This window comes from Opisthocomus hoazin, chromosome 6 (assembly GCF_030867145.1).
Source record: "Opisthocomus hoazin isolate bOpiHoa1 chromosome 6, bOpiHoa1.hap1, whole genome shotgun sequence".
In the NCBI taxonomy this organism is placed as follows: Eukaryota; Metazoa; Chordata; class Aves; order Opisthocomiformes; family Opisthocomidae; genus Opisthocomus; species Opisthocomus hoazin.
The window spans coordinates 21332396-21359641 of NC_134419.1; the positions used below are offsets into that span (position 1 = coordinate 21332396).

The window sequence follows — 27246 nt, forward strand, 5'->3', positions numbered from 1 at the left end:
GGCTCCTCTGCCTCCATTGTTTAAGCATGAGATTTGAAAACAGACAATGAAGATGCTGTGAGAAAGAATGCATTAGGGACAGTTGGGAACGGTGTCCAGTTTTGATCAAGTCCACGACAAAGCACAGACATATGATAAGATACAGAAACAACTGCATACGAAAATATTAATACATTATAAAAAACCCCATGATTTCTCAAAAATGTCAGTCATTGATGCTGTAAAAAGCAGCATTATTGCCACACAATTTTTTGTTATTACAGATGATGTTGCAAAAGGGCCTTACATATATACATTTACTACACCATGTGAACTACCAGAAATATCCTTTTCTATGTTTGTGTGATTTATTAAATCATAAATCATCATAACATATGCCAGAAATTCCTTTTGAAGGATGTAATAAGGTAACAATTATCATCTGAACTCCTTTCTCTGTCTTCAGAGAATAAAATGCATTAGCAACATATCCTTTTGCTGCCCCATGATAGAAAATGAAAGCAAGTGTGATGGTTGCACCGTATGCTTTCAGTTCCTGCAGTTGGCTGGTGAAGTGAGCTTTGTTCCTGAATGTGCTGTCAGAGACAAAAAGAATAGTTTCTCCAATATTTTTTAGGAATAGTCCTTAAGGAAAAAGGAATTGAAGAGGTTTGGTTTTGCACATGGGCAGATAGAGGTGGAAAAAACAGACACGTAAATATCAAATGTAAATCTAAAATATATTTTATTTGAAAGAAAATTAGGTACATACAGCCTCCTTATATGATTTTGACTAGAAACAATTAATTACACCTTCTTAATTTTACACAACAATTCACAGAATCTGATGCAGGGGAATCGTAGCATTTTATTCTGTGCAAACATATACAGAGGAGCAACATTACAAGTATTGTTCCAATCCCCTCAGACAAGGTTTAAGGCCTTCTAGATCAAGCTGTTAGTGTTCAGAGTCCAGTGTCTGATGACTGGCACAGTGAGAATGCTCTTAGTGTACCATGATTTTGCTCAATGATTTCTGAAGGAAAAAACATAAACAAAAATTCACTATGTAGAGGGTGCTACATAAAGGCACTGTGCAGGTGCAGGGAGGTAGAGGCAGCAAGATCAGGGTATAAATGGCTTCATTAATTCCAAGAAAGTATAATTTACTCCCTCCAATTTTTATTTTTTTTAAAAAACTCTATTTCTACAGGAGAAGAAACATATTTGTGGTTTAAATTAAGAAGAATAAAATAAAATTAACAGTTTCAGCAGCAATCCAGATCTGGATTTCACTCTGTTTTCTTTTTTGTTCCAGGAAGACACTGTGCCCAAACCATATATCATGAATATTAAAAAGTAAAAAGATGGGGACCAGTGATGGGGACCTCTGAAACAATATATCATTTCCAAGAGTCAAAGTGGATATTAAGATTCACTTTGCTCGAGTGACATGAAAACCTTCTTAATAAATAAATATAGACACATGTTTTCTTTGGTTTATCTTATGACATACAAAAGAGCCATTTTTTTTCTTAGATGTTGCTGATACATAACTCAAAATTAAATCTTGGCATCATGTGAAGACTGACTCCTGTGCTGTGCAATGCTGATTCTGTGGGAAGCTTACATTTATAACTAACTTTAAGAAAGTGCATGTACCACATTATTTTAGTGCATTACAAATTTAAATCACAGAGAATTATGCTTTGCTGAATTGGTATCTGTATTCCTATGTTGTTCAGGTTCTCACTGTTCAAAACCCCCAACAGTTTCCATCAGCTTTGGGTCAGAATCTGGAATCTAGATACTTTCATTAATCATATTATAGTCATGCATAGTGCACACACATTTAATTCACAGCATCATTATGACCTGTTCATACTTTATCACATCTAGGGATGGACACAATGCCTAATGAGGATTTAGAATACCATGTATGATGGTTATGATGGCTGGCGAGCATCCTTATTAACAGCTATACTTTTTCAACATTGACATACAAATAGAGTATCCTGGGAAACAGGATCATTTTGTGACCCCACTAAACAGATCACAATACAGTACTTGCTGCCATGGTCAAATTGCACTGGTTGGTGAAGTTCTTTACATGAGAATTTTTGTACCCTGCGTGTATTAGCAAACATTTTAATTATCTAAAGTCCAAATTCTGACTAAAATATGAGAAGAGCCCACATCACTGCTTTTCTAATATTACACACTTAAATCTTATTTTATTTACAGCTTCTAGTAGCTTTCAGCTAAATTTCTCATTATACCCACTGCCACATAGCTGGAGAAGGCTAACAAACCCCTCAGTGTTCACATGACAACCTTTGTGCAAACGCTTCCTTATTCTGTCATCTACTGGCAGCATGTTTCCCAGTCATGTTCTCTGCCAGTTCTTACCAGTTTGCCAATTACACAAGCTGCTTCCTAGACATCAGACAAAAATTCCACAAGACTGCTGTGCAAGCGTACCCTAATTAACCATCAGCTTAATTAGACAATTTACTGTGTAATTAGCAGGCAATTAGTCAACACCTCTCAGATCTTATTGACTGCTGTGACAGCCTTCCTTAGTCTACACATTCCCATACGCTTCCACAACCATGATCCCAGCCCCATCCCATACAACACCAGCCCTTGCAAGGGAAGGGAAATCACATTACATAACAAGGGAAGAGGGTGAAAAAAATCAATATATAGCCTGTTCATTTATTGAACTGTCTTCTAGCTAAGACTTTCTTTTTTCTAGCAATAGAAGGTCCAGCTGCTAAAGAAAAAATATGCAGCTATAACATTAGCTTATGTCTTTTTCATTTTAGGAATAATTTTTTTAAAACTCTTATATTCCACTGAATTATCAGAGAAGTCACACAAACAGAAGTTAAGGGAAAAAATAATTTTTAAACTTACTTACGTATTGTAGGTTTAAGTATATAGCTAAAAGCAGTGAAAAGGTACTGATAGCTGCTTTTGAAACCTATAGCTAGCATTGTAATTAACTCCTTCATATTCCAAAATGCACCAGGAAAGTCAAAGTAGATTAGCTTTAAAGTATAAGAAGACAATAGTCGACAATAATTCAACAACATTAGTGTAATTCAGTAGAAATTACGTTTTGAAGTAGTATGAAATCCTCCACACAAATCTAAAGTTGTACGCCCTTGTAATACATGACATGAGAATGTACAATTAAAGATTATTGTAATATGTATATTAAGAGGATATTAAAAATGCGTGTTCCTCTTTCTATAGACCAAAAATTGGATTTTCCAACTAGCTGTGACAAGAATATTTTTGATAATTCTTAAAGTAATAATTCCAAAGTTCATGGGATGGAAATACCTGTCTCTTGTTGCAATTAACTGTAGAAGTTTTATTCACAAAAATCCTACACTTTCTGGCTGAAGGATGGAGTCCCACAAAATCACAATCTCTATTATAGTAAAATATTTAGGTAATTATAAATCCCAAATAATGATAAGAAATGTTATTTAGAATACACTTACATACATATTTGCACTACTAATAGGTATTTTAATGTAAGAACCTATCAGGTTTTTTGAACATATGGGGCTTCATTCTGCTTTTGCAACAACGTCAACCAGGAGTAAACGCAATTATATCACCATGAGATTCAAAAATCAGCTCCTTGCTTTCTTAACTTCTTGTGTGAGCAAATCAGGTGTTAAACACAGCCCTACCAGTTTCATTTACCAAGTGGGAACTCAAGACCTGAGACAACTCAAGCATTTAGGAGAAGCATGTTGCCTTTACATAAAAGCTACACTGGTATAACCAAAAATCCCTTGAAAAATTATTAAGCCAAAACCCTGTAAACCCAGATGTGGAAACACACTCCAGCTTAGAGCTAGCTGTATCATTACAGCTTATGTCTGCAAACTTTTTAACACAAGCAATACACCACCAGATGCGTGCTTAACATTGATTTAAGAGTGTCCATGTAGAGTCAGTTTGGGACCACATTTCTGAAAACATGTTGCAAGGCTGCATGGTCCAATCGGCAATCTTTGGGCAATAGCTGTTGCATGAGATGCTTCAGTTCCCTTACTCAGTTTTTCCTGGTGGAGATGGCAAAAAGCGCTCATTGAACAGCAGGGCTGCTATTTAATGTGCAAAGCTGAAGCAAGAAACCACTAGCTGGTGCCCAGGGGAGAAGGCATGGTGCCGGAAGCATGTCCTCCCCAATATATTTGCGGCCTGATAATGTTCATGGGCAGAGGTGGGGTCCCAAAGCGTCATATGCAGAAGCCAGCATATGACCACAGCTATCTACTTCACTTTTGGCTTCTGAATATAGACCTCAGCAAAGATGCTGAACTGTAAATGAGAGAAACTGCGGCATAAAGACCACTTTTCCTTTATTCCACTTCAGTATTTCAGAAGAACTACTCAAGTCGGAATTGCATTCTGGATTTTCTTGTGATTAAAATGTGGAAATGAGGGAAAAAAACAAACTGACACATGCAATTAAACAAATGGAGAGAAGGGGAAGTCAACGACTTGACAGGAGGGAAACTTCTGAATTCTATGATGGCAAACTAAAGATTTCACTTTTTTGCTGAAAGTCTGTGGTTATTAAAGTGTACCATGACAAATCAAAAAAATAAGGAAGTTTATATCACTTAAGCTAAGAAAAGTCAAAATTTTTAAGTATGGCCTTATGCTATGATTGTCTTGGACAGGCATTCTTTAAATATAACTATTAAGAAAAATATACTACAACTTTTTCTAATGGATTACTAAATAAATTAATGCCACTTAAGAAAGTTACATGCAGTCAGTTGTTTTGGAGACAGCAAAATACTACAAAGAGCCTGCAACTCTCAAGTCAGTCGCTCTGAATTAAGAATGAAACATGTGAAAATTCTAAATTTCAGAATTACATCTGGCAATTTCTAGCTTACATTGAAACTGCCTTTTTAGCTGAACTGCCTTCTCACACAAATTTATTTGAGGTATTGTCCAGATTACCAACAGCCTTCCAGGGGCACACAAAGCAGCTACAGAAAATGACACCTGAATGATATTTTACACAAGTATGTTACATATTTGCTTTTTGAATCCTGTTTATTCAGGATGTGATATTCAAAAATGTTGAGTACTTCAGATATAGCCATCACGAGCTGCAGATTCTCAGCGTTTTTGGAAAATCATGCATGTGTGCTCTCTTTTGTGTCTCCCTGTTTTGTTAAATATTTGCAGATCTTTTCAGAAGAATGAGGTAAATAAAGAAAAGGTAGCAAAGAGCAAAGCAGCTTTTTCAACATAAAAAGAAATACTGTTCAAATTTTTAGCCAACTGTAAAATTTGCATCCTTTTTGTCTGACTGATTGGCTACTAGTTACGCTATGAATAGAAATCACATCTTCTCTTAAGCGCTGGTCACTTCCAGAACACCACATATGCTGAGCTCCTCCTTTTCGCAGCTTTTTTTTTTTTACAGAAAGGCTTATGTAGCAAAAGACTCAGTATTGCAATCTTTATACTCTTCTGAATTTCATTGGAACTGCTTCTCAGTTATGCCACTCTAAGCGCACAATGAGTTTCATTAAAACATGCAACAGTTTTCAGATTTAAAACTACCTAAATAACTGGCTTACAAGTCTTTCATATATAAGATGCCTAAAATATTCAAGCTCAAGGTTAATGATCAAATTTACACTTTGCATATGTTAGTGCACTGTTGCTCTAGTGTTTTAAACCATTGGCTCCAGAAGAAAACCACATGAAAAAGAAACAATCTCAAATAACATGTAAAAGACAAACAGATGAAAGGAAAACAAATCCTTATATAAATACATAACTGAGGAATGTGTGGTCTACCAAGAACCAGTTTTGCATATATGTCTAGTAGAACTTTTGATGGCCAGCTTCATATGCAGCTTTCAGGACGATATGTCATTGCTGGCTTAAAGACTGTGGAACTTATAAAATGACCTCAAGAAGCATATGACATAAAAGTTATAGCCAAGCTTACTCTGCTCCATGAGGGTGAGTGGAAGGAAAAGAGAAAACATGGAAAGCAACTTGCTGATGCTCTGTTTGTAAAAACTGCCCTTTTGCATGTATGAGGTCTACTGACCTAATGCCCACACCCCTGTGTGACTGATCCCTCTGCCTTCCACTGATGAGTTGTCACGTGGTGCTCCATGCCTTGAGATCACAGACTTCTCCATGAGAGACTCTGTGCTGTAGCTCTCACTGCAGAAGAAATGCAGCATTTCTGTGATATTGAATGCTACAGAAAGAGTGGGACTAAGCATTTGTCCAGAGGTTTATCATGAACTTACAAAAAATTGCTCATTTCTGAATAAATACAATCACAGGGAGAGACTTTTTTACAGACAGTTATTAAACCCTTTCTTTAAAAATGCAGTTCATTATCTTCAACATTTGAAGTATTAATTGGCCAGAATAACCAGACTTACGAATGGTAAAAACAGATTACTAAAATGGTCCAAACTACCTCACTTGCAAATTCATTGGTGTCAAGAAGCGTGCCTGCAAGGCATGCATCTACTTGGTGCAGACTTCAGCTGTGGTAGGAAGGGACTTGGCTTATCAATAATGACTTGGTTAAAGCTCTTAATCCTGGACTCTTTGGCCTCTGTGCTTTCACTGTGCTGTTCAAGCTGTGCTACTTCTCTCCAGACTGAGATTTCTCCAGGGTGAAGATGTGCCAAGCCCCTACATCCCCAGGTGTGCAGACAGGAGAAAGAATGGTCAGACACAGTCCTCTCCAGTTCCTCAGACACCTATGTTGAAGCTATTAAAGTTATTAGCATTTAAAGAGAGCCTCCAGGCTTCTTTATACTAAGTCAAGGTAGGATAAAACTAAGTAGAGATGAGTTCTGGCCCTGAAGTTGAACGTATCAGAGAAATACTTTTTCTTGAGGAAAAAGGAGGAAAATGTGTTTTCCTGACACTTACTCAGATTCACAGAATGATTTGTTCCTTTTTTGTATCCAAATTACACATTTTCTCTACAAAAATACTCAAGTAACATACAATGTCATAGCTACAGCATTTGAAAAAATATTAATTACATTATATTGCATTTCCCTAGAATAGTCTTTTACCTCCCCCATTTAAATGTTGCTAATTTTATGCAGTGATCTAAAAATGTAAAAAATTGGGGAACAATAAAGCTGATATTTCTTATTAAAATTCTTTCATTAGTATGGAACAAAATAAGGTGTGTAAAGAACTCATAAGAATATTAAGACCAGTAATAATAATTTTAACATTTGTAAAACCAAAAAATAATTCAACTCTTTGTATACCAAGGAATCCTGTAAAATGCCCATTTTTCTGTTAAAAAAATGTAGTTAATAAAAGTTGTCTGATGTTATTTAGTAGAAAGGCAAACAGTCCTTTTTATATTTGACATTAACAATCTTATCATTTGTCTCCCCAAAGAAAGCCCATACAGCTTTCATACAGACCACACAATAAAGAATAGTAATATTTCTGTTTACTGAGATATCAACTGGCATTTCAATGCATGTCAATGGTCTATCTTTGCTACAGCATACTAGACCTCAATCTGGCATCTACAAATGTCAAGAGTATAAAAAAAATATTATAGGATGGAAATCAAAAGCATGTTCTAAATTCCTAAAAAATGAAACAAAGTTCACCTAAACATATTTGCTGCAGAAATCAGTATAATATTCAGCTGTCAATCTTGAAAAACAATGAGGGAGCGATGCTGTCAGTAGGACAGGATAATAACATTTCAAGCAGATGTTCAGGCAGGGCTCTAATTCTCACTGAACTCCCTTGGTAAGCATTTAATTTCTTTATCATATGCAAGCTAGGCAAATTGTACTTCATCAAAACTGTATTGTGAAATATTAATATTTCATATTATAGCAAAACTCCATAGAATAACCTTTGTCATATTAAGAACATCAGAATTTCAAATGTCATGGTTCTGCATTTTAATGCATCTTAAATAGCTTTTTGGCTTGGCACCATAAATTATAACTAGTTTAATCTAAATTACTATGCTGTAATATCATACAAAAATATACATTTTGTAATACAGATTCACTTCCATGAAATACTAATGTTATGGAAAACAATGCGTTATTGTTCCATGATTTTTTACCACCTTCAATTATGAAGCGAGGTGCACACAGTGCAAATGTACAGAGAGAGAACTAGTTGGAGCCTAAATATGTATATTGTAATAACAGCACACAGAAATGCGATATGTCCTGGGTAAATTAATTAATTCTCTAGCAGCAATGGTTTTAATTTAGAAATGGTTCTGCAAATATATTGTAAAATCTACATCAGTGAATTGTATAAACATATATTATGACTAGAAAGTTTTCTCCACTACAGTTTAGTTCAAAATTAATCTAGTTTTAATTGTAGCTTTGTTTTTAAAATCATCCATGCAACTTGCTCCATATATAATGAAAAATATATTAAAGATTAAAAATTAAGTCAGTCTGCATGTTGATTTCTGCTCGTTCTCATAATAAAGGCAACTGTTTCCACATTATTGAAAGTGACAGCATCACAAATCAATGCATGTCACAACAGAATAGACAGATGTATCTGATTAATCAGAATTAAATTTTAGAAGAGAAGGAAGCATCTAAAAATCAAAGCACACATTTCTGCTATCACATTTGGTTTTTTCCTCTTTCTAAGCAGCCCATACAATGCAGTGAGAGAACAACAAAGCCTGAATTCAGTTGATAAAACCAAAATTTCTGCTATAAACTTTGCACTGTGGTAATGGATAAGGTATAGAGGCATGCACACTTCATATAACCTCTGATTTATTTTGATACTATGTTTACAGAATATTTCTGATTATAGGTTTTAAAGCAAATTTTGTGTACTAAACAATGCTCACTAATAAATTCTAAGTAAATAAACCAGCTCAGTGTAACATTTCTACTAAAAAACTCCCACTCGCAGTTATTTGTTTAATTAATGCAGTATCTCTCATTCTGTGGGTAGCTTTCTGTTCATCTAAACTCTAAAATAGGTAGTAATTGGTATTCATTTATTGTGGACCTATGATACCTGCATTTCCCTGTGATATGCAGTTCCCCCATTTCCCACCAATAGCTTGCCCACAGAAATTACAAATCATACGTTGCAGCACAGAGTTATCTGAATAAGAAAGAAATACTATCTGAACCAATAGAGCAATGAGCTATTGATCCTGCAGTCAACAAGGGAAGACATGAACGTAGGAAAAGGTGTGTGAAGAGGCATTTTTATTCTGCTACCATTTGTCTTTCCTAGCGATAGTCCATTTTAAAAGCAGTTATTCTCATTTCTGGAAGCAATCAGATCTATTTGATACTAAAGCTGCTGTGCAAAGATGTTTAATTTGGTAAATAAAATTCTACAAGTCACTGTCCCCCTCACAGACACCTACAGACACATACAGGTACAGTACCCTATAATTAATATTTGCATTATGCTATAATTTCCAGTACCTTCTAAAATATTTAGAGTTCAGTATACTAATAGGTACAAATACTCTAGAGGAATTTCAGTTATTTTTCATGTTAGCTTTTTTTATGTTTCAACAATAGTACAGTAGTCTGCAAGAACAAACTTTTGCTGAATCACTCAGAGTTGAAATCCTCACCCTACAAACAAAAAACGCTACACAGGTTGTCATGAAGGCAATTATGCAGTGAAGTATGTGGGTGTTTGAAAAGGGAGCACGGCACAAAACAGTTAGTGCTATGCTAACTCCCTCTGTGGCAATACGTGATGCTTTCAAGGTGAGGCCAAGACAGACAAGGGTTGGGAAGACTGGGGGAGTAAATTATGGTCCAGGGACTAGAACTGCAGCATCGCTCTCCAACAGTTGCCCTGTACAAGAAAGTATGGCCTCTCATCAGCTCCAAGGAGTTTTCTGTGCTAGGTAGTGAAAGAGGGAAAAGAAGTTCATATGAAATGAATCCTCTGTCTTCTGAGAATCACAGCACTCCAGTCAGAGTCCTCTCTATCTTTGTCCTTGGATCTCCTTCTTCCAAGATTTATCCTGCTTTTCTCTCTGATCTTATTCCATCACACAGTAAGTTAATGTACGGAAATCTGTGGTTAGGCTGTATATGCTTTTCACTAGCTATACATCACTCAAATTTAGCCTGCATCAGTCACTTTTGCTGAAGTGCCAAAGGATGCCCATGGTCAACAGAGAAGTCACTGGTTTCCCTGTCAGTGACTGAATACAGTGGTGAATTCAGTAATCAGCATTTCTCCTGCTGCTAAGCTCCCCATTGCCACACAGGCAGTTTACACTTGGCCTTTAACTACTGCAAGTAAGAAGCAAGCCCACAAGTTAAACCTAAACGGGACAGATAAACGAGGAGACAAGAGGGATGAACATAGAATCCTGCTTGTATCACATACAATCAAGGCTGAAGAGGAGGAGGATCAGCTGACAAAAACTGAGTCTAGTGAGCTCCCTTCCTTCCAGAAGCTGTTCCGCTCTTGGGAACTGTACTGTCTGGGGAGCAGCTCTGTCTCCTCCCACTGACTCTGCAGGCTTCAATCAGGAAATATTTGTACTTGGTCCTGCTATGCCATTAGCTGTGACTAGCTGGGCAGGACAGTTCAGTCTGAAATCTCTACTTCCATAGGTACCGCAGCCCAAGAGACCATTCTGCCCTGCTGGACACTGCACAAGATTTACGTCTACATAATCAGAAGCTTAGTTTAAATTAAAAAAAGAAGTTTGCACATTATGCCAACCTATATTATTCCAAACTCTCTACCAACTCTTTGTTGTTCAGTCAACAAGAGAAGTCTTTGTGTAGTACGCTTTGTTCACATAAGCACTGCTGTACCTCATTGAGCTTTTCTTCCCATTTGAAATATTTATTTTGTAGTATTAATTACTATGCTACTATTATAAATAAAAGCAATTTTGTTTCTGCGGCACCTCGCAGCCAAGAACTCAAATCATGTCACAAACACTAAGACTTAAGACCTGTGGGAAGAGCACTACTGGGAAGAATACAATAGTAGAAAAACTAGGTAGTACTGGTGTGGGACACAGTCCTACTCCACACAGCAATATATGATTCAAGAGTTTAGACTCCAGAGAAAGATTACTGCCTCCTAGTGAACTTCAGAAGAAAGTTTAGCTAGAAATAATAATTACTGGACTAGAATTCATTTAAAGCACTTTTCTGAACTTTTGCTCTTTAAAATAAACACTACCTGCAATATTTTGCAGCTTCTTGCAACAAATATTAAAAAAAAAATCATTTTATAACCCCTTAAGATACTTGCTTTTAGCAATCCTCTCCCTTGAAACATCTCTATTTGAGTCACTCCTCCAAAGCACAGCATCCTGTGGAACATGTTGCAGTCACCATTTGAGAAATGACTCAGAGTCTGCTGCTTAGTGGAGTACCAACATCACTTCCTACAACATGCATGTCTTTCCTCCTGAACTCCCACCCAAGCTGGAACTCAGCCAGTGTCTGTTTAGCTCTTGAGACACACAGTAATCAACATGCAGTCTGGCAGGACTGCGAGCATACCAGCAATAAAACTGATAAATAAATAAATCTCCGTACTTGCTATGAGTTGCCTTTAGCCTAGGCACTGAATAATTACAGCTGACGGTATGTTACACACATAAGTCAGTTGTAAACATACTTCAATGACATTTATGTTTGAAAAAGTGTTTTAATAAGAAACTCTGTGAAGTAGATTGGGATCTCATTGCAATTTACAGAAATGCTTACTCAGGTGTAAGTGAGAGCAGAAGTGAGTATGACATATTTTACACTATGCTGTAGTAATATAGCACTTTGTTCTTAGACCTTCTTCATATTAGAGGGCCACCCTCTATAGTTAGTTCAGTTATAGTACTTTCCCATGTAGAGGTGGCAGAGTAACAAATTCACCTTTTCTCTCCTGCTGAGGTGTCCATCCACCAGCACACTTTTACATCCCACCTCTGAACCAAGAATAAAAGCTCCTTGTTTCCAAATTAATCTGTCTTCAGCCCACGCTACTGTTTGTCACTGGTTGACAACAGATTACCATTATTCACCCTGTTACTCAGGCCTATACCCAAGGATTCACCTTTGATCCTCTTCCCCTCTCCACAACTCAAACTACATCTACATCGCAGCACAGATCCTGTTTCTTTTCTCTGCAATACACTTATTAAAACTGTTGTTTTCTTTCACTGTCTAAACTTCTTGCTCCATCTCATTTTGCCATTTTAAATGTTGTAACAAGAAACCCACCCTGAATGCAATTCTCAGGTCAAATAATTACACCCTTCAAATCTACACAAAATGCTTTATTTTAGGTGCCACACTGAGCCATAGCCTTCGAGACTTAATTCTAACTCCTTGTCTTCCACTACGTGTAACCGAAGATTTATGTCACTGTACTACAAACCTTCAACACAACTACTCTTCCCTTCATAGGCTTGTTTTATATTGTCTCCGTCTTTCTCTTCCACTACCCACGCAGCCTCAAGCTTACACCCACATTATCACATTGCAACTGCAACTCAATTTTCAATGGCTTATCTTGGCAGTCCACAGCCCAGAAGCTGCCTTTCATGAGTTGCTTGATAGAGCTGTTACTCATTCCCTTTGCATTCTGATCCCTCACAGAAAACACTTTCATTGCAATATTTAAAAGAAAGGACTATTACCCTTACTAGATGGCTAATATTAAAAGGTTGGGGAACAAAAAGCAAGAATGTACCAGCAAGCAAAGCCAGAAGCTGTGTCACCTTTACACTGCACTGTTGGAACCTCCCAGACTAGTTGACCTACACAATGTATCATACCCTCCCCCTGCTATCTTTATGCTAACTAGATTTAACAGTGCCATTCCCAAAAGATTCAGGTTTTTCAAATACACAAAGAAATGGTTACATGCCAAATACACTTTAAAATATTTCCTTACCTTATCCAGGGAGAATGTTTTAGTGACAGCAAAGCCCCATCCAGCTTCAAAAGCTCTTCGAATCATTGCTGAACTAGTAGTGGGGGTTGCACTGGCAAGGCCAAAAGGATTTGGAAACTTCAGTCCAGACACTTCTACACTGATGTCAACTAAATCGATAGGAGTATAGAAGAGTGGTAGCTCTGGAACTGTAGAAACTGCAACACCATGTAAGGACTGTAAAAAACAAACAAAAATCACAGAAATTTTTGCTGATTCATTTTTATATAATTTATTATTAACCCTGATAAGGGAATAGTTCACATATAATAACCCAAAGTTCAAGTATTCTGTGTTCAGACTCGCAAATCAGCAAAACATGCAAAAACTTGTTTATGTAACATCTTCTGTTCAAACAGCATTCATGCTGCAATATTATGCCATGATGAAAATAACTGAATAATAATAATAATGAAACAGTTGTTTCACATCCTGTACTGCTAGCCTGGCTCAGTCCAAAGGTTTGTTCAGTGATTCTGAACAGCCAGTTCTGTTTCCTACAGCACCCAGCAGCGGTGAGACTGAAAAATCCCAGGGTATGCACAAACAGACCCTTTCTAGTTTTCTTCCCAGGTGCCAATCTGCTTGTCAAAAATGAGGGGAGGCATCCATGTGCTGGATCACTCAGCCCTAACTCAATGTATTTGAACTCCTGCACCTTTTTACCCCCCTTTTTAAAAATTTTATCTAGCCTATTCAATGGGATACATATTAATATACGCAAAACTATTATTTTTTTAATATTTAATTGTATTAATATGAATACTTTCAGGATGACAACAATTAGACTCTGATTTGAGATCAAAGAAGAATATACACATTATGGCTGTGACACCATAATCAGTTTTGTTTTCATTTTAAAGACAGTCTTTTCTCTGGAGGATCAATGAAAAGCTTTCAACGTAAACGTTGCATCTAACACTGTAAAAATTGTAGAGAGAAAAACTTTTTGCATTTGTGGATACTAATCAGGCTGCGGTAGGTAGAATTAAAATCTTTGCTCACTCAGATGGTTGACTCAATAAAATCACAAAGAAATAAAGCAGGAATATCTAACACAGAGAAGCCCTACACAGTCTGTGTTCCTAACAGGTCCCAGCACAACATCACAGCAGTTTATCCTTAAAATGCAGATTTCTTCAGCAGGACAAAAAGAACCACTACTGGAGGTGTGGGGAAGATTTTCTGTAACAGAGTAAAAACCTCAGCCACTTACAAATTGCTGCCATTTGGGGTAGGTTTTTTTTCTTTTTTTTAAAGGAACTTATTTACCCTATTTTTACATGTGAAAACTAATAAGCATGGAAGGGGTAAGGGGCTGTTGTCTGTTTTAGTGACTTTTGTTTCCTAGGCTGGTTTCAAAACCTGAGAGTTCACATATCTGTTTTGTTTTGGGACTGCCTGCATTCACATCTCAGATTCTGACCCCAGATCTTCGATTCCTTGAAGAGAGAGGATACATTCAGGGGCCAAATTTTCTGATGGCTTAAAAGCACTGAAAATAGTGGAACTGTTCTCGCCTGAGTGATGCAAACATGAACGTGTCCTTAAAGGCAGACATTTTGAGAAAAGTTAATATTTAAAGATCCCTAACACATGGGACCAAACTCCCTTCAGTATCACCACCTCTTCCCTCTAGCAGCCGACGCAGCCACTGTTCTAAAAAGCCAGACAACGCTCATCTCATCCCTCCTGAGTGCTCACTGGTTCCTGCCTGTCATACTCCCCAGGGCTGTTTTCCTGCACCAGAAGAATCTCAGTTCTTAGAAGACCAAACAGTGCGGCATTCTACACATCTCAAAAGCTTTTGTTAACTGACAAATCAAAGAAAAGAAAAAAAAAATAAAAAGGAAGTATTATCTTCCAATTATTTTTGGTTTGATTTCATCCTTTTAACTTTTTTTTTTAGTCTTTGTTAACTAAAATGTCAACTGCAAAACGTTCTTTGCAATGCCACAACAGAAATTCCTGGATCACACGATTTAAATTAAAGCATTTTTAAAATGTTAGCGCTTTTTGTCTCCTACATATTTGGAAGTCAGGAAATCTGCTGAAGCCAACACTGACACACTGAACTCTTACACTGAACTCTTTGATTTTGATTCTGTAAGAATGACAACAAAGAAAGATTTATGGAAAGGTTTTTGGCCAATTCCACTCTATGTGCACATGTGAGTAATAAACCTAATCTTCCATTTGGAAAGCAGTTATTTGTTAATTCATTTGCTATCCAGAATTGTTCAAATGTTCTCTGCAAATATATTTCAGTCTGTGGATCGCTCATGAACTATTCATTGTTTGTATAACTAAATATTGATTGCTGTAGACAGACAGACAGACAAAGTGCTCAGTATGCAACTTTAGTTACATTGTACTGTTTCTTGTCCCAAGCTGGACAATTTAACCTCTAAAAGCTGTTCTCACCTAAAATGAGTGTTGCTTGAAAGTGATTCTTAACGAGAGACCCAAAACAATCTTTCTGTGATAAAACAGAAAATGAATACTATACAAGACAAAAAAAAAAATCCACTAGAGCAATGAGGCTTTTGAACCAGGTGGTTGAATACACCCATGCAAAAATAGGCCTTGCCTCCTGCATGCCATCAGGCAAACTGGTCACAAGCAACTTCCTCAACCATACGCAAACAGGCCTATTCTTCCTGCCCAACTTCCCTCACAAAGAGCAAAACCACAAACAATTCCACCAGATACACTCAAGCACTGCAAGATGTGCCTAATGGTTTGTTAATGATGAGGTGACCCAGGTGGAGGTGGCAGGGGGAGCAGAAAAAAAGCTTTTAATGGAATAAACAGAGTCTTTTAAAAACACACAGGGGCAAAATGCAGCAGAAGGTTCAGTAGCCAGTGTCTATACATCCTCACAGATTTATCTCCCTCCTTCCTATCACTTCCCTTTTTGCTCTATTTATTTTTTGCTGTTTTTTCAGCACAATGCTTATAAAGGAAATAAATTTACTAAGCCTTGATGTGTTGTTTTCTACAAAACAAAACTTTTGGCAAACTAAAATGTATTCTAGCTTCCTGAAAGCAAAATCATCTTTACAATGAAGGATTTCCCTGACATTGCACAAACAAACAGGAAAAGAAAGCCTGTAGGCAAGGATTTGTTTATAATAACTCTTCCCGTGATTTTTTAAAAAAAGAGGACAAAAAGTCCTCTAATTTGATGCCAACCAGCTGAGCTAACAATATTGAAGGTACTTATTGTTCCAGTCATGGCAATTCTTTGGATACTGGAATAGGGTGGTGAAAAATCCCCTGTACGTCACATGCAGTGGCCCTACCATAATATGGCTACAGGCAAAAGCAGCAGAGTGTGTAGAGCAGGGCCGAGAGACAAGAGCTCAGCTTTAGACCTGACACAATTTGTGACATTCATTTTCTTGAGATGGAGAAAATTCTTAACCACAGTGATATGGTCTAACTCCATTTTCAGGCCTTTAACAAAGACAGACTGTGAAAGTGAGTAGTTGTATTACTGTTATTTTTCAAAGAAAGCCTTATCTACAAATGCTACTGCCTCAAAGAGTTTTCCTGAATACTTTCATCTCACTCCTGCTCTCTCTATGTTTAAACCTGATCTTAAAATATATCTTTTCTCCCTTGCATGTGCTTCTTCTATCCTCTCTCCAATTATCCATTATTTAACTTTGTTAAATATGTTTACGCTATTTCATACAATCTCAGAATGATTGTGGAAGGGATGCCTGGGACCATCTAGTCCAACACGCTTGCTCAAAGCAGGGTCAACAAGAACAGGTTGCTTGGGGCAGTTGGACAGAGATTTTCTAAGCTCCTTCCTGGCTTTCTGTTTCTCAAAGAGACATATTGCTTACTCAGTGGTAAGCAACTAAAATACCAGGTTTCCTGCACTTGCATTTAGTCCGTCTTCTTGCAAACAGTACTTTGTTACTTGTCTCCATGCTAGTGTTTCATACGTTGTTCTAGCTAAACAAAGGGACATTCATTTTTTCCTTCGGTTATTCTGAAAAGAAGCAGACAACATAACTAACAGCTTCAAAGACAAGCTTCCTGGGAACCACCCCTCTCTGGCATTGATTATGAAACAATGCACATTCATGCATGCTCAAGGAATATATGAGAATGGTCAACCTTCATAAAAGAATCAACAACTTTACTCTTCAGATACAAAGCCCAAATATTTTTTGACTGTATAGATAAAGAAAAAACTAAGCAAATATACAATACTGGTTCAAAATAACACAGTGATGTTCTCAAAATTCATACTGAATAGTGTCTTAGTGAAGTGCAATTTGTATCAGTTGGGATCCAGCTCTCCATTCTTTAAGTGTATCATGTACATTTCAGTCTAGGAAAAATATAAAACAAACTGTCCACATCGGGGACATAACAGTAAAGAAAAAATAGATTTAAATAAGAGAAAGCTTCTTGTGAACCAGAGAGGAAAAGTCACTTTCTAAGAGGGATTCTAGTGAGAAGAAGATGGCAGCTTGCGGGCCACATATGGGAAAACGCTCCACAGGTAAGTATATGAATAGAGCAGAAGTGAAGCATCAAGGCTGGTGAAGTGGCCCAGGAAGAAAATACTGGAAGAATCACGATGTAAGAGCTGTCTTTGCTCTCAAGGCAGGCACAGAAAATTAGAAGTTAGTCCTGCAATAATTGTGAAATACCCTGTATGTAACTATTATATTATTAAATTCCATTCACTGATCAAATAGAAATGAATGGTAACTGAGGCATAGAAGAGAACAGCAGCCTGTATTGCTTCTGCACAAGATCATAAAGTCACTACTGGACAAAAGCGAGGGCCATTACAATCCCCAAACTAAATAAATCACCCAGATTATTTTACAGACATTTTTACATCATTCATGGAACAACAAAAAAGGTTGACTCCTGAAAAAATGTTGTAAATAGTAGACAGTTGCATGAATTGTGCTGATTCTGTTTGGATCCCTAACAAATCAGAAAGAACAGGAAGACTGACTATATTTTCTAACAGGTTCTACTACAACTATCCTTAGTTAGGCTTTGACTGGTCATGTTTGTAGAAACTAACCTGACACAGCTGCAGGCAACAGTTTTTAAGATGAACCTATGCTTCATATAGTGGGAGGAATATGTTAAGAGGCAGGAGATATTTAGGCAACTAATGATGGAAAGTTTCCAGCATAAGAGCAGCCAAGAAGCTTCTGTAAATAACTCCCAGTTTTGAACATAAGGCATTTCTGCTGGAGAGTTCTTGAGTCTGGATCTCATGCTTCATTTGACCATATGCCAGAGCTTGCAATGACTGGAGTTTCAGGGCACATATCGGGCCCATCTGTTTGCTTAGCCTTTTGCCTGGAGTAGGTTGGGATTCAAGAGGCGTGCCGTTCAAACAGTGCACTCTGCAAGTAGTCGGGATGATGTTTTTGGGTTTCTGTCTTTGGCATGGTCTTGGATTGGTTGAGAAATCCTATGGAATAGTTTTATTTTGCTAAAGGATGACTGCATTATTTACAGATCCTGGTGCTGAGACAGTCTGTGATTTTGGAAATGGCTGCCTATTCCTGTAACTAAAATGTAAATGGATAGATGACATCAATGTATTTACTTAAAATTTAACGTGTACTCAATTCAGACACTCCGATCACAGGAAGGTTGCTTGCTTTACAGTCCCACAGTAGAGAGAAAGTAAGGTAGTGTGTAAGGGTGTTTTTTCACTTGATATTGGAAGTTCCCAGAATACAGGGCTGCGGATTGAATGCGTGCATACACATGCACACAAAGGCATGCACACATGTACATATCTACCCCTATAAACATCAGGGTAACACAATCCTTCTCTAAACAACTCCTTTAAAAAACAAACTCTCCTCCAGTCACTAAAATTTCTACCAGGTTGAAACACTGGTGAAGTAAATTGCCAAATTACAGCACTGCACCACAGCAACCAGATTTTACAAGGGCTGCACATCCAAATAAATGCCCCCGGGCAACCCATTCATCTAACAGCTGGAAAGGTGACACTTGACATTTGGAAACTTTCCTGTGAAGATTGCTGTAAGGCTTTCCCATTAGCTTCCTGGTGAGACTGTAAGGTCGAATAAACTGCCTTGAAACCTGCAAAGGGTAATGAAAATGGTCTAATATCACAAGCCTGCTTGATTTAAAATTCTAATTCTCAAGCCATGACTATTCAGATTTTTTCCAAAGTATCCGACACATTCCAGAGGGGGAACAAAAAGCAAGCTTTGTGGAGGAAGCAACACGATAAAGGAGAGTTTTTAACTGATGCATGCAGTTCTAGAGGTTAAAGAGGAAGGAGACAAAAAGGATGAGACACCTCCCTCTCCCCCTATCAGAGTTACCCAAATTCACTGTGCACTGAGAAATTAAGCAAGCAGGTCAGGGACTAAAGATGTTTCACACTCAGCATTTTCATAGGGTCTAAGAAGGCAGGACACAAACAGTGCTTTAGAACAAGTGAGAAAAAGTATGCACCAATACTAACAACAAGTTTTCAGTTGAAGTATTTTTAGGAAGTGAAATCAGACCCCAACAGCATGAAATTGCAGAAACATACAATCAGAGGTTTTGAGCAGATGGATGGGGGAGAAAGACATCGAGCTGTTACAGTCCCATCTTCAGTTGTTCAAATCTCATTTTGTGGGAGAATGAATCATGTGTCATGTTTCTAAAAAGTTCCTTGCACTATGAACACACTATTTGAGAGCTGGTTCTCCACACACAGGCTGTCTCTCCTGTATTTGCAGGTTCCTCTGCAGCTCCTCTAGACTTTGTGCTCTTTCTTTTACCAGAAAAATTAGGGCAGAGGTGCTCAGTCAGCAACACACAAGGAGCACCAAAAGGCAACATGCAGTTACTTTTTCAAGTCTGTTCCCCTTAAAATCACATTTCTCAGGTCAATTCTCCTTTCCACTATTTTCTCAGTGCATTCTTGTGTCCAGTTTATCAGCCTCATCAGATCAAATTTTGGTTTCAGTGTAGATACTCTGAGTGTTCTACAAACTGTTAGCACACTTGCACTTTAAAAATATTAAAACTGTCTTCCCTAGGTAACAACATTAGCAGTATTTAATTTTTACTTTTATATTATGCGTTATTGAGAGGTTTTACTTTTTAATACTGATGGGCTCGCTTCTTTTCCCCAATTACCTAATTAGGACTTGTACTTGCACTGTGTATTGTACAGGAAGGCTTGCTACAGAATCACAGAATCACAGAATAGTAGGGGTTGGAAGGGACCTCTGTGGGTCATCTAGTCCAACCCTCCTGCTGAAGCAGGGTCACCTACAGCAGGCTGCACAGGACCTTGTCCAGGCGGGTCTTGAATATCTCCAGAGAGGGAGACTCCACAACCTCCCTGGGCAGCCTGTTCCAGTGCTCCGTCACCCTCAGAGGGAAGAAGTTCTTCCTCATGTTCAGACGGAACTTCCTGTGCCTCAGTTTGTGCCCATTGCCCCTTGTCCTGCCACTGGGCACCACTGAAAAGAGCTTGGCCCCATCCTCCTGACACCCACCCTTCAGATATTCATAAGCATTTATAAGGTCCCCTCGCAGCCTTCTCTTCTTCAGGCTGAACAAGCCCATCTCCCTCAACCTCTCCTCATAGGGGAGATGTTCCAGTCCCCTCATCATCCTCGTAGACCTCCGCTGGACTCTCTCCAGTAGCTCTTCATCTTTCTTGAACTGGGGAGCCCAGAACTGGACACAGTACTCCAGATGAGGCCTCACTAGGGCAGTGTAGAGGGGAAGGAGAACCTCCCTCGTCCTGCTGGCCACACTCTTCTTGATGCACCCCAGGATGCCATTGGCTTTCTTGGCAGCCAGGGCACACTGCTGGCTCATGGTTAACCTGTCGTCCACCAGGACACCCAGGTCCCTCTCCGCAGAGCTGCTCTCCAGCAGGTCCGCCCCAAGCCTGTACTGGTGCATGAGGTTGTTCCTCCCCAGGTGCAGGACCCTGCATTTGGCTTTGTTGAACCTCATCAGGTTCCTCTCTGCCCAAATTTCCAGCCTATCCAGGTCACGCTGAATGGCAGCACAGCCTTCTGGTGTATCTACCACACCTCCCAGTTTGGTGTCGTCAGCAAACTTGCTGAGGGTACATTCTACCCTTGAGCAGAATTCAGACCTGGGGCCAAGAAAATGTTGCTTGGACTTTAGTGTTAAGATAACTTAAGAATGTTGGGTTCAACTACCCAAACTCACGTATGTGATCCAAGTTGAATGAATCTATAATGTTCAAACCACCAGATAATCTAGGTATTAGTTCCTCAGGACTTGCATTTTCAATCTAAATCAAATTAAATTGTTTTAACAATCACAATAAAAGTATCTAAAAGCAGATAGAAATGGGAAAGAGAAAAATACTTTTAAAAAATCACCTGTATGTATCTGTGCATGTACCAGGAAGCTTGTTTTCCATCATTTACCGATTCCACTGTAGTGTTAGCAAGACCACCAATGTCACCCCCTGCAAAAACCCAGGGTTCACTTGTTTGCATAGTTTCTGGATCTACTTCAGGAAGACCCCATTTGTTAAACTTGATAGGTGCCATGGCCTCTCTGACTGTAATTAAATTGAACAACAAGTATATTAATAAAAGAAACAAAACCCTGTTGCTAAAATCTGTCAAATATACACTGAAAACCAGTTCCAAGTCCCAGTTCTTTCACTTAAATGTAAATTTACAGTAGAAATGAAAAGTCCTTTTATATACATGAATGTTTTTGCTGAGCTTGTGAAGGTATGTAAATACTAACAGGAGTCAGACAGAAGAACAACATACATTATATAGAACAGCAGTTTGTAATATCAGAAAAGTAACCGGGTCCTGTGTGCCTGCAAAGCCAGGCTTGTGTACAAGACAAATGTACCCAAGTGACACAAGAAGTGACTGACTTAACACAGGCTCAAGAAATAATTGGTGCTAATGTTCCTCTGGTCACTCCCTGAGAACATATGCCAGAAGCTGGGTTTCACAAAGTCATTCTCACTGACATTGCTCATCTGCCAGGGAAAAAGTCCAGCACTTCTGAAAAACCTGCTAATGAATCATATTAACAAAGGAAAATTTTCTCCCTTTCCCTCCACCCATAGCTTTGTATTGCATTTACCATATAGACATGCTTTTGTCCTGAATAACCTACCACATACTTCATTCTGCAACTTCATATGCAGCATACAATTTTTGAGTTTTAAAATGAAGAAAGAATATTTATGATACAATTTCTAGAAATTCATTTAGATCTCCAGAATTTACCTCCCACATTTATTAACCCTCACAACAGAAATGATACTCTGCTACTTTTGACAGGTCATTATTAAACCAGACTGAAAATTTTGAGATGCAACATATTCCCACCAGGAAATGTTACACTATCAAAGCTTTGGCTTTGACAAAGTGTGTTAGTTTTAAAGAAATTTAATTCTGAAAAAGATACATTTCGATAAAGTCAAAACCATCCTGACTTTATACTTAAACTCAGAACACCCTGAAAGTCAGGCTCGCTTTGAAACTTCTTACATATATTAAGAATAAAAACATCAAAACAGACTCAAAATTAAATGCTTAATGCTTACATGAAAACATTATCTTTTATATCTTTTCATTGTAAATTCCGTTGGTGTTTTAGAGCATGTATTAAGATACCTTAATTTTTTTCATGTTAGTAAACAGCATATATAGGAATTCTGAACATAAACTATTATTGTCTTTAAAAATAATGTAGATGTGAAAAAAAAACATAATTTTTTATACTGCATGGAATTATACAAATGGCATTCAATACACATACTTACTGAGAATAAAAACTCTTGCTCTATATTAACAGGATTTTTATTACACATTTTAAAATCATTTTATTATAACAGAAAAGACACTTCAAAGTAGCTTTGTGAAGAGAACCACTTTTTCAATAAATATTTTTAGCAAATGTTGGTGGCATATATCAAAATGAGCGGGTTTTTATATAGCTTTGTCTACAGGAACTGAAGATTCTGCAATAAAACGCAGCTTAAAATTGCAATGTCCCTCAGGGACATACCACTAGCAGATGCATATTGCCAAGGTCAATTAAACTGATGTAGTTGTGCTGTCATATATGTAAAAGAGAAACCTGCCAGTTTAAGACAAGAATATTTCTCCAATACAAGGGCAGAGTCACAGTACTGCCCCAGCACACACCTGAGTATACAGCAAGCTTCAAATGCATCTTTCTCACACATCATCACAATGGAATTTTCTTCCCAGGCTCTGTATCTCTCTTCACCTCCAAATCGTATACTAGAAATGTATTTCAAAGTGGGGGCTGTGTATAACCCAGGGCCAAATAACAAATAGGAAGCAAGGCACAAAAATTGTGACCTACTTTTCCCACCTATGCCTCTCCTCCTCAGCCTTGGGATACACAAATATCCAGAGGACTCAAATCCAAAGTACTTTATTGCAACTGGTTCAGAAGCCAGAATCACAGAAGACAGTTTTAAGCTGAAACACTGTAGCAGGTTTTCATACCAGAAGGATTTAATCTATCTTCAAGTCCTATTGTTTGCACAATCCCTCCCACCCCACATATCTTTGTGGCTTAACTTGGCAAAACTAATATTCATGTAGCAACAGAATCAAAAACATATGAAATGGTGTCCTTTAGAAATATTTAAATTACTGAAAGATCACACCAAACACAACCTTCAGACTGAGACATTTTCCAGTCTGGAAAATGAGTTTTTTGGTTGGCTTCTTTCGGGTTCGAGGTGTTTTTTATTTCCCTTTTTTTAAAAAAGGAAAGCGTTGATAATGGCTGATAACAGTTTTATTAAGAATGCTTCAAGTACTATTTATAAATCGATACATTAACTTTCTCTTTATGTCTCAGACTGTCTGTACTTCCAGAAAGCTTTGATCGTCTTATATTTGTCATATATAGGATAACTCATTGCATGCAGTGGTACCATCTCAGCATGTGGTATAGACAGTTCTCACAAGCTAAACACGTACAGGCTTGTAAAGACATGTTTGGAAAAAACCCAGAGGAAAACTTCGTGCTGCGGGATTTGGTATCTGGGATTTAATAGATGACTTGTGTTTCTCTGAGACAGGACTGAACCACGGTAGGTGTTAAAGGGCAACATACTACTGGAGATGTAGTTTTTCAGAACAAATGATGTAAAACTGGAAGTTCTGACTACTTATTTAATCTTGTGGAAAAATAGGGTATTACTTCTGTTATCCTGGATCTATTCCATTTCTCAAATCTATCTTTGGATTGTCTTGTGCTAAACTAGCTGTCTGGACATAATTATATCAAAAGCTTTTTGAGTGCAAAGAATGCCCAACATACCTTCACTGACACATCTCCCCAGGGCCTGGGGATTTGTCTGCTGGTCAGTATTTTTAAAATTGGGAAAGAACATTTTCCTGGTGGCAAGCTGACATGGTATCCAGCAGCTATTTCTTTCTGTCTTTTTTTTAATCTCCAAGATTTAAGTTAAGTAAAAATAAGGGCATGATTTAAAAACATCTTATATGAGAATTCCTAACGTCCTCACAATTTGGATCTCGTACTGGCAACTGTGAGGCTGAAGTGACCACCTCCTAGACCACTTGCAGAAAGAAGTGGAGAACTTTAGTCTTCACAAAGGGAAGTCCCTTCTCTGTCCCTGCACGGTGTCAGAGAGTCTAAGAGTCAAACCTGACCTCAACATCAGTTCTCTGAATTGCTGTTTGACACTGAACATTAAGCAAACTGGATACTTCATGTTTTTGTTGGTGCATGCTTTGGGACGGGGGTAAAGAAAAGAGTGTGTCCTAAATCCCTGCACCCTCACACCCTTCGAAGCTTAAAACTAACATAGCTTTTCTCTTGAAAATTCAAAGTACAATCCTGTGGCTATGCTGCCTTCTCCTCCATATCCTGGTGAGACATTATGCACAATTTGAAAAGATCCTTCTGGATGAAAGACAACACACAATTGAGTTACTCTAATGCTATCAAGTAATGCTAACACAAATAACACTAAACAAAAGGATAATTCTGAATATATATTCCAAATTTTCTATATTCACAGAGCAAACAAACGCAAATGGAAAAGCAGCAGCAAATTCTAGCACTTGCAAAAACAATATTAAAATATAAGTGAATACAGAAAAAGTATTTTAATTAACAAAACAAATCAAATGGAAAAGATTCCTCAAATAAAGCTTTAAAAGTGAGTCTCTGTGTGTTTGACTGCCATGACTAATTATGTATCTATGTAATGTGTGTTCAATTTGGGCTTATTTAAATAGCAGAAATGCTCATTAGCTGCAGTATATCTGTGAAGCTTCAATAAACAGTTTAATGGTTTTTATGTTTAACCAATTTCATAAGTTCCTGTAATTCTAGCTTTAGTAGCTCATTAATGTTATTTTTGATATCCATCTTACAGACTTCCTTTACAGTGAATAGTAGCATCACTTCAGAAAAATACAAATATACTGCAACTTTCTTAATCTCCTATGTAAAACTACAGCTGTTACATGCACCAACAGACTGATTAACTGCTGATGCTGCCCAGTCTAAATGCCCAGCAAATAAAGAAAGGCACAATCACGCTTCCCACAGTCTCTGCCCCACTAGCATACTGGATCAGGATTAAAAAGTGGTTTGACTGGATAAAGCTGGGTTCAGGTATGCCAGGAGAGGCCCCTGCTGCAAGCTGGTAGTGACTGTTTTCTGCCTGCCACCAGCAAGCAAACGTGTACTGATGCCTACCAGGTTGAAAGAGCAGAATTCCTGCTCTAAGTTAACAGGGCTTTAGCAGTCATCATGAAGCCACTTTTGGATATTGGAAATTGGTAATAATTTCAGAGTGTGGAACTGCTGCACTCAAACTCCTTTAGTAATCGAATTTGGGAAGAAAAATTCTATTTGAAATGACTCAGCAGGAAAACTCCTACCTATTTCACTACGAATCTTTTGAATCTAGATAAATTTCACTTTTATATAACATTTCTGAAAAAAAAAAAATCTGGTGACTAAAAGTCTGTTCTGTGGGTGCAAGGCAGATGCTGTGCTACTAGCAAAACACCAGGTCACCCCTGTGGGCATTCCCAGCTGGGGCATCACAGCCACCTCTCTTCCTCCCTCCTAGTCTTTTCTTAGATAGTCAAGGCTTCAGTGCTTTGAGGTTGAAGTTACCTAGTTGTCCAAGCAGGCTGTATGAAGAAACTCAACACTCCTTGCAGATTCGCTGGCTTCTGTACCACTTGAATTTCTGTATTTGTACAAAGGAAAACTAAAATCTTGTTCACTTACAAGCTCAGAGCTCTGCAAGCGTTTTCCCTTTTTCCCTAGCAAATCCTTCTCAATCTATAGAGATAAATATGAACTAGAAGTGGGTTAAATAATAAAATTGCAAACTACTGGTGCAAATTTATCTTTGCTGTCTGTTGAACTATACTGGGGGGGGCAGCAGTTATACTCTAATAAGCCTTCTGTGGTTTGCTGCTGCAGTTTCCAAGTACGATGACAGTCATACTAAAAGTAAAAGCAAAATATCTGAAAGTTGTGACTGATTCCCAGAAATATGAAATATAATTTTGCCCTTCAGTTACCATGCAATAGCTAGCTACTACCAAAAACTTAATAAAACACATTTTTGCTCACAAATAGGCTACTGTTTCTGGACGTTTTTGCAAAGGTGGTATTTGGCATTTGCTTTGATATTTTTGCATTCCCCTTTTATTCTCCCTAGGAAAATACAATAAACATTATCGTGCTAAGATTTAGTGTTCTGGTAAATGGGAATACTTCCTCATTACTGCTGCCTGCTAAACAGTGTTGAACTGAACTGAACTCATGTTGCCAGTTCCCTATCCTGCCTTAGTCCCCTGTCCCACACTGCATTTTGTAATGCGTTGTGAACAAGTGTACTATTTTCCATAATTTCTCCATGGGTCTCCTCAGAAAGTCCAGGTTGTCCTCAGAAATTCACGAAAATAAATCAGAACAAGGACATTTATTCCAGTGCAAAATTTTACAGTCCAAAAATATTGTTCCTTTTTGCTTATCAGAACAAAGTAGATAAGAAAGTGTTTATTTGAAGTTCAGACTTTAAAACCAACTGGACTGGTGTCAGGTACGATGTTGAGGCTGTACGCAGTGCTAGGAGTACAGAGAATTACATCTGTATATATTGAGTAGTTGCAATTTGGAATGGTGACAGAAGATATTTCAGTAATTCACTAATACATTGTAGGTCTCCAAAAT

General features: G+C 37.8%; 1 protein-coding gene across 2 annotated transcripts in view; it reads right to left on the minus strand.

Moving 5' to 3' along the window:
• DPYD (dihydropyrimidine dehydrogenase) overlaps positions 1–27246 on the minus strand; it is a 380477-nt gene that overhangs the window by 161341 nt on the left and 191890 nt on the right. Inside the window, exons 12-14 of one of the 2 annotated variants that reach the window (XM_075424985.1) lie at positions 21378–21562; positions 12940–13155; positions 708–1015 (exon numbers count right to left, since the gene is read on the minus strand). In XM_075424985.1, the coding sequence (XP_075281100.1) occupies positions 986–1015; positions 12940–13155; positions 21378–21562 (431 nt within the window). In that variant the 3' untranslated portion in view covers positions 708–985. Of the gene's footprint in view, positions 1–707; positions 1016–12939; positions 13156–21377; positions 21563–27246 lie in introns of those variants that run through there. The other variant, XM_075424984.1, reaches the window with a different exon arrangement.